We start from the raw sequence: 8,577 nt of genomic DNA, 5'->3' as shown, positions 1-8,577 counted from the left end.
GCATAACAAAGGTGACATGATCTATTACATTCATTTTCACTAATATGATTGGTTCTTCTTATGTGCAATTCAGCAAACTCTCCTCTGTTACTTGGTAAAAGCAAATTTGGATTTCTTTAAACTTCAGCTTGTCATGAGGTTAAAGGGTTAGTTCACCCAAAATGAAAATTATGTCATTAATGACTCACCCTCATGTCGTTCCAAACCCGTAAGACCTTCCGTTCATCTTCGGAACACAGTTTAAGATATTTTAGATTTAGTCCGAGAGCTTTCTGTCCCTCCATTGAAAGTGTAGACGGTGCACTGTCCATGTCCAGAAAGGTAATAAAAACATCATCAAAGTAATCCATGTGACATCAGTGGGTTACACTGTTAAATGTCGCTGTAGATTTTGCAGCACAGTACTGTAAAAACCTACAGTACAGTACCATATTTCTATATTACAGTAAAATACTGTAATTTATATTGCATTCTGGGTAATTTTGATTGAGCGGGAATATTTTACAGTACATTTTAGTGTTGCTGTAACCCTGCTGTAACCTGGCTGTAATATACCAGGCAATAATACAGGATTGCTGTAAATAACGCGCCACTGACGTCACATCACACAGATAGAAGAACACGGCCGCTGGTGACTGGAGAAGCAGAACGGTGTATTTCTGGAAGTTTGGTAAGTTAATTTTACTATTAGGTTTTTACAAAGTGTATCGTTTTTATTCTGGAATGAAACTGCACATTTAGCCAGCGAATGTTGCTAGTTGTAACGTTAGTCGAAAACACCGTTATTAGATGTGTATGCGCTGTTTTGCCCCGCTGCTCTCCTGACATTTTAAAATCTAACTCAGTGAATTAGCTTCGCGTTTATTTCTACCAAACTCGATGTCGATGATTGTTGGAACCGTGGAAAGACGAACCGAAACGGGTTTGGTGAGTTTTAATTTGTTTCTGTCGAGTTTGAACGAAGTTTGTTTTACTAATGCGCGCGAGGTTGGAATCTGCTGGGAGATCGATAGACGGCCGTTTGTGTTTAAACAAAAAGGATCTTGCGATTAAAAAAAAGCCTATTCCTGTGGGGATCCTTTCCATAATGTTGTCCGATTCGAGCCTGTCAGTGAGAAAAACAAGCACTCTTAGTCGTACACTGACGGTGCACAAAAGCTCAAATGTAGTTAACTTATATTTGCAGTCCGCTGACGGCTGCAGCGGCCGCGGTCATTACAGTTAGTGCTTAGGCACAAAAACGTGGAAAAAGACGGCCCAGATCGAAAATACTTAAGTTTCACTTGAAACGTACTGTAAATGGGTGGTTTGGGGTCAGAGAGATTGGCTATTGTTAACTTGGCCAGATTATTACTGCATCTGTTTGGGCAGTTGTTCTGTAGCATAGTGACTGTAATGACAATAAACGATTATGATTATAAAAAAATATGAATTGGGGTATAAATGACCTTTATCACCGTTTATAATTATCTATTAGACAACAAAGCAAGTATAATGCATGCCATGGCAATATATTCAGCAAGGTCAAGGATAATATTTTACTAACCTAGATGTATTATTGAAGTAGGCCTATATGAAATGCATGTGGCAACAGTGTAGGCTATGTGTTAGCCTATCCCCAACAAGCAACATCAATGAATAAACATTTATTTTGATTTCTTCCAGCAGTGTGGTCCACTTGTCTTTGCATCCTGGGAAGTGCATTGCTTTCACAAGGAAGCGTATTTGTAAGTATTAGCCATAATAATACAACCTTTTACACTTTAAAAATAAGTTGCATTTTGTTTTGCTACAGAATTTTCATTTGACATTTCTACCTTACACTGTCTGTTCATCTTTATTGGTGCTGTGGATAACAGTTTTTGTAATACGTGTATTTGTGTTTGTGCCTTGACTTTGTTACAGTTTTGGCATTGAAGGAAAGAAATGTACTGCCCGACAGGGAGTGAGCATAAGACCAGGACGGTGGTGCAGAGTGATGGCCATCAACCCACATGTCAACAGCTTCGTTCGGTCCTTTGTGTTTAAATGGAAGACTTCACACTGAGGGACTGTGGCCTGTTTGCAGCCATCCACGTGCCCTTCAGTTAGGGTTGAATCTTGTGGGACACTTGTTGTTTTTGCTCACTTTTTAAGATAAATCAAATTTCTGATGCACTGTACCAAGACCGTTGCTGATGGGGCGAAAGATGGTGACAATTCTGAAATTATTTGAAATGTTTAAATATATTGATTGAATAAAAATACATTTTTTAAATTTACTCTGGTTTGCCTTTTGATTTGTAATGTTATTCTGTAGTATAGTACTATTGTAATATTACTAACTATAGTATGTATATACTATTCTAACCTATGATTATATAATTATATATTTTATCATTATTAGCAATATTAAGTAATATTTATCAGTGAAATAACTATATAATACAATATAGTAAAATACAGTAAAAATTGATCGAATTACAAAATACTGTAAAAATACAGTAAAATACTGTTATGTAGTTATACAGTACTATTCTTTGTACTGTAAAATTGCATTACAGTACATTGCTGTAAAGCAAAATACACTACATTGCTGGCAACCCTGCTGCCAGTACTGTACTGTAAAAATACAGGGAAATTGTTAACAGTGTAGTTAGAAGTTTTTGAAGCATCGAAAATACATGTTGGTCCAAAAATAACAAAAACTACGACTTTATTCGGCATTGTATTCTCTTCCGGGTCTGTTGACTGTTCCGCAGTGATGCTGCTTCTTCTTCTTTCCTGTTTTTTACGGCGGTTGACATCCAGCTTATTGGTGCATTACCGCCCCCTTCTGCTCCGGACAGTGACGCTGCTGACCAGAGGTTGCGTTAGACTGTAACTTTGTCCGTCATTTTGACGGACAGGGTCGTAAAAAATCCGTCATAATCTTTTATTACCCGTCATTTTAATTTTCATCTTTTAATTATAATAACACATTTAATTGATTTTATTTTTGTTCACATTTGAATTGGTAATTCACGCGTGAAATTTCTCTGTACTGTACTATAGGCTACGTGTTAGCCATTAAAGAAAACGTGGTTTCATATTTATGTTTAAATAGTCCTATGTCATGTTTGAACAGCATAAGTAAAGGCATCATTACACAGAAAAAGCGGCCCAGAAACCAACTCTGAAACGGCAGAAAATCACAAAAATGTGCATTTACACAGACTCTGTAATGCTCCTCTGAAGCGGCATAAATGCATTTACACAGGAATTAAAATCGCGGGAAACAATGGTTTGAACATAAGTATTTCAAAACTAACAGTTTTAACAAAATTAATTTAAAAATAATTAAATAATAAACAATGAAATATAACTCGAAAATAAAAAAACACAAAAAAAAAAACGAAATTTTAAAGTAGTATAAACTGCGTGCTATCTCATGCTTTGATGTTTGTCATAATAAAAATTGTTACTTGGAACGATGCTACAAAAAAAATTCATTATTACACCGGGTAGATCACAACAGGATTAAAAAAGAGGTTGAACATTTTTTTTCTTTTTTTTTTTCAAAGAGACAGAAACAACAAATGATGCTAGCATTTGCGTGTATCAGGCAGCAGCAGATCACCAGATAGACCGTCGTGTATAGGTGAAATATCGTCCTCAAGGAGATGATTTTTGGAATATAATATAACGATACACAATCCAAAGTGACGCCGATTGTGTTAAGCATTTACCGTATCTGAGAGAAATGTAGCAGAGCGTTGATCTGACAGTCTCTTCATAGGATTATTACAAACGGCGAAAGCCAATTGATGACACGACGATTCTCTGCTGTTATTTTGGTGGTTTGCTTCACGATGTGAGTACAGGACTCTTTTACTTCAATGCCCCTTGTTGGAAGACATTATTTTTATTATTTGCCCTTATATGTTTTCGTCTCCTGCTTCTTGAATCTCGCGCCGCCTGAGCTGACTGCCCGGAATGCTTTCGGTTGTCATGACAATGACGTAGTTTAGGGCGGCTATATTCCGCGTTCATTTACACTGAACAGTATCAGACTCTCCTTTGATACTAGGGCCTGAGGTGGGTCAGATTTTAGGTATTCTTTAACGCGGCATTGCGTCTTTACACTGAATTCTGAGCAGATACAGACCCGCTTCAGAGCAGCCATAAATCAGCTGTGTAAAGATGCCTTAAGATGCATCATAAGATGCGCAGTATGTCGGGAGACATGGAGTGTGTCAGACATGATTTTGACCACTTCATAAAGTTTTGTTTTGTAGAAAGCCTTTCTTGAACTGAATTTCGTTTTGTAAAAATTGTATCTTAATTTTAATCATCGTTTCATCAACCAATTGCCTGGATGTAATAAATAAGAAGCAAATATAGCAGAAAATATAATCATGACATGGAAGCACGGGCGCGATCACTGGCGCGTGAACTGGAACGCGTCTGACATGAATGAACCGAAACCGCGGCTGCTTGCCTCAAGACATAGAAATATCTCTATAGAAAGCTGAAATTCTACTTTACGAAAACAAAATAATTAAAAAGGAAAAGAAATAGGCTACTCTGTTTATATAGAATAAACCGAATGAAATGTGCATTCTCTTTCTTGATGCTTCAAAAACTTCTAACTAACCCACTGATGTCACATGGACTACTTTGATGATGTTTTAATTACCTTTCTGGACATGGACAGTGCACCGTACAAACATTTTCAATGAGGGACAGAAAGCTCTCGGACTAAATCTAAAATATCTTAAACTGTGCTCTGAATGAACGGAGGTTAGTTGGAACGACATAGGGTGATCATAATAAATTTTCATTTTTGGGTGAATAACCCTTTAAATATATACACAAACCTAGCATGTCTAGTTCTTTTCCACTTTTGTTTTACAACGCACTTGGCCCAAGTTTGGAGACATTCACCTCAAAAGTCAATGTGGAAAAGGAATTTAGTTGTAATTAATAAAAAATAAGCTACATTTGTTTTGGTTCCATCATGTTTCTTTCCAATCTGCTTGAATATCTTCATTCATCATCAGTTATCTCTATTTTCTCATGTTTTCCAGCTCATCTAAAGCCCAGATAGTCTCCATAAGCTTTTATACCTCGCACACATGCACAGTAAGATGATTTAAGCATTTTCACTTAAACACTTAAAAAGCACTAGTGTGGACAGAGACACATTACCAAACCTGTTTATTTCTGCTCGATTTCCTCTAAACTTTGACTTAAACAGCTTCAGCTGACCTGTGTGCTTTACTTTTCCCTGTTTTTGAGTTTGAAAGTCCAGGATCAACAAAAGCTTGTTGATTTTCGTGATGTAAAAGAGGATGGACGTCTGAGAGTAAACTGTTATAGAGGTCAGATGAGGATTCACACACAACCAGATAAATATCACAGTCCAGTCGTGTTTCAGACATTTTAAATGTTGCTACTGAACCGACGAGGAAAATGTTTCTCAGATTAGTTTTGTTCTGTTTGTGTTTGTGGCGTCTGGATGGTGAGTTTTAAATGTTTTTATGATGTGAGTTGTCTCTTTTCTAGTACCATGTTATAATTTAAATTAGTAAGAGAGGATCCACATTTAAGGATATTCTTATATAGAAATAATTAAACTGTGATTTTACTGACAGATCAAGTTTGAATGAATGTCAGGTGCCAAATTCTGTGACTGTATAGACGCTGTATTGAGCTAATTCGGAATCCCAATCATAACCATTACTCTACTATGAAGAGTTGCATTATGGGTCTGGTCACAGAATTCAGTACAGAATTCTTGAGTGAAACTCTCTTTTCTTTTCCTTTTTATTTAGTTTTTGGTCCATATAAAACACTGCTTCTTTATTCAAGATATTTATTGGTGTTTGTAGTGCTGCAAAATATAATTCACTAAACATTTACATGAACATTTTAATGAAGGTTTCATTGAACCAACTTCGAGTTATTCAAAGCTTTAATCTGTGTCAAACTCTGTTCTTCAGGTGTGTTTGGTGATGAAGAGAGGTTTCTGTTTAAGCATGAGGGAAAAACAGTCTTTCTGGGCACTAGTCTTACTGATATTAAGGATGATGATGAGATTCAGTGGATATTTGGACATAAAATCCCTTTAACAGCTCCATTCAACAAACAAACCGACAGAATCACTGTATATGACGATGTTCTTGATGGGTTCTTCATAAAGAAACTGCAGCCGGCTCATCATGGATCTCTGATCATCCCAGACATCAGAACTGAACATGCTGGAGTTTATCAACTACTGATCAACCAGCGAGTGAAGATTTCTTTTTATCTCTTTGTCCATGGTGAGTTAAATATTTGTATTTACTGGTTTGATTTTTTAAATCACCGGAAACTATTAATTCACAAACCATGTTGCTCCTTTTTTGTCTGTTCTGTTGTTTTATATTATTCATTTCTTAGTTACATTTGAAGTTTGTAAACAATTATAAAGTTGTTTAAAAGCCTGTCTCTGTTTGTTCTCCATGTGAGTGTTTGGTGATGCAGGAAAGCCAGTGTCAGTGATGGAGGGAGATTCAGTCACTCTGAACACTAGTCTCACTGAAATGGAGGATGGTGATGTGATTCAGTGGTGGTTTTGGACTGAAAAGAACTTAATGGCTAAAATCAATGTAACGGCCGACAGATTCACTGTATATGATGATGTTCTTGATGGGAGATTCAGAGACAGACTGAAGCTGGACAATCAAACTGGATCTCTGACCATCACAAACATCACAATGAAACATAAAGGAGATTACAACCTTTGCATTATTGGATCAAAGGTTTTGTTAAAAACAATTACAGTTTCTGTCAGTTGTGAGTAGAACTCATTTGTCCTGTCCTTCAAATATTCTTATTTTATTTTGTTTCTAAATTAAATTGCTGAATCAGTTTCTAGTTTGAAATGACAGATCAAATAAACACTCACACAACACAATAAACATGAGATTGTTGATTAGATTTGTTCATATTTCTCTCATGTTTTCCAGCTCGTCTGCCTGTTCCTGGCATCATCAGAGGCTCACTCAACATCACTCGACTCTGTCACACATGTTCGGGTACGGCAGCGCTGATATCAGTGTTTATTATAATGATTTATGGAATTCTTGATTCTGATTGGTCAATTGCTGCATTCAATTGATTACAGAGACATGAACTGAGACAATACGATTACAGCAGGGTTCATTTTCGTACAGCCAGACTTGTGCTCTCTGCATTCATACTGTTGACCAATGAGGTGCTGTTTAGTTATTTGGAGAATATTTGAGCAGGCAAGAAGAATCCTCTAGACGGGGTTTGTCATGTATGATGAAGCACAGGTAGACAGCATTTCTGTTTGTTCACACAGGATGACGAGGCACAGATTAAATACAGGGTGTGTCTCAATAAACTTCCAGCAGTGACGGGTGATTTTGCGATTTGTTTTGAACCAGTTAAGCTATTCGCAAGTCATTTCAGGTCATTATTATGCGATTCTTTTGTCTTCTCAGGTGTAAATGACCCATTATTCATGATGATTCACGCCTCCACGCATACTGTGTTTCTTGACAAAAAGTGTCTTATAAAAACTAAATCAATATATTGCTATAAATGAAAGAGTAGTCAGCATAACATAATTTTTACATAATTCTGAAGCAAAAACTCTAGTCTACAAACTCCAATACTACTCAGAAGTCTTGTGAACACAGATTTAATATACTTTTTTTGGCCTTATTTCAGTGACTTAAGATTTTTGTTTTTTCAATAACCACGCATAAACGTTATTCCTTCAAAAATACAAACATGTACATACATGTTCCTCACATATTATGGTAGCCTAGTTTGTGCTGAATACAGTGTAATGACACTTTTGTCATTTATATGTTTATGAACAACTGAAAAAAGCACAAATGTCAGGGCATGCCAAAACTTCTCCAGGGCCCAAATCAGCCTCAGACTCCAGGGGGTTAAATGTCTGTTTTGTTGTGCAGATATTATTCATTTTAAATTTCAGACTGTTGACTTTAGTTATTTAAAAGTCTCAATCTTGTTGTGTTTGTGTGTTTGGTGATTCAGATGAAGTGAAAGTGTCAGTGAAGGAGGGAGATTCAGTCGCTCTAAAAACTGATCTTACTGAAATACAGACAGATGATCTGATCCTGTGGACGTTTGGAACGGACAAATCACTAATAGCTAAACTCAATAGAAAGTCCAGTAAAATCTCTATATATGATGATGTTCTTGATGGGAGATTCAGAGACAGACTGAATCTGGATCATCAGACTGGATCTCTGACCATCACAAACATCACAACTGAACATGATGGACTGTATGAAGGGACCATCGAAGGAAAGAAAGAGATCAGATGCAGATTCAGTGTTTCTGTCTCTGGTGAGTCACGATTACAGTGTCATTTGTGCTGCCAGCTTCACAATAATAATGTGTTTTTACAAAAATAATTATTTAATTTAGTGTTTATTAAACAATACCATTCTTGCAATTATTAAAGCACTTTCTTTACACATTATAGCTTATAATGTGTAAAGAAAGTATTGTTTATAATGATGTTCAGGTCCAGTTCATTATCAATCCTCATGATGAATTTCTGTCTGTATT

General features: G+C 36.3%; 1 protein-coding gene and 1 long non-coding RNA gene across 3 annotated transcripts in view; both read left to right on the top strand.

Moving 5' to 3' along the window:
* The first annotated feature begins 613 nt into the window (after positions 1-613).
* On the top strand, positions 614-2,194 carry LOC125263316. The gene is made up of 3 exons (XR_007183795.1): positions 614-670; positions 1,666-1,727; positions 1,906-2,194. It is a non-coding gene; the product is annotated as an uncharacterized LOC125263316 (long non-coding RNA).
* A 3,138-nt stretch (positions 2,195-5,332) lies between these two features.
* LOC125263285 overlaps positions 5,333-8,577 on the top strand; it is a 1,003,076-nt gene continuing 999,831 nt past the window's right edge. The window contains exons 1-5 of one of the 2 annotated variants that reach the window (XM_048182289.1): positions 5,333-5,482; positions 5,964-6,284; positions 6,487-6,798; positions 6,972-7,040; positions 8,038-8,352. In XM_048182289.1, the coding sequence (XP_048038246.1) occupies positions 5,434-5,482; positions 5,964-6,284; positions 6,487-6,798; positions 6,972-7,040; positions 8,038-8,352 (1,066 nt within the window). In that variant the 5' untranslated portion in view covers positions 5,333-5,433. Of the gene's footprint in view, positions 5,483-5,963; positions 6,285-6,471; positions 6,799-6,971; positions 7,041-8,037; positions 8,353-8,577 lie in introns of both variants that reach the window. The other variant, XM_048182288.1, reaches the window with a different exon arrangement.

This window comes from Megalobrama amblycephala, linkage group LG2 (genome assembly GCF_018812025.1).
Source record: "Megalobrama amblycephala isolate DHTTF-2021 linkage group LG2, ASM1881202v1, whole genome shotgun sequence".
NCBI lineage: Eukaryota > Metazoa > Chordata > Actinopteri > Cypriniformes > Xenocyprididae > Megalobrama > Megalobrama amblycephala.
The sequence above is the reverse complement of the archived record's forward strand: the minus strand, read 5'-3'. Positions and strand labels throughout refer to the sequence as shown.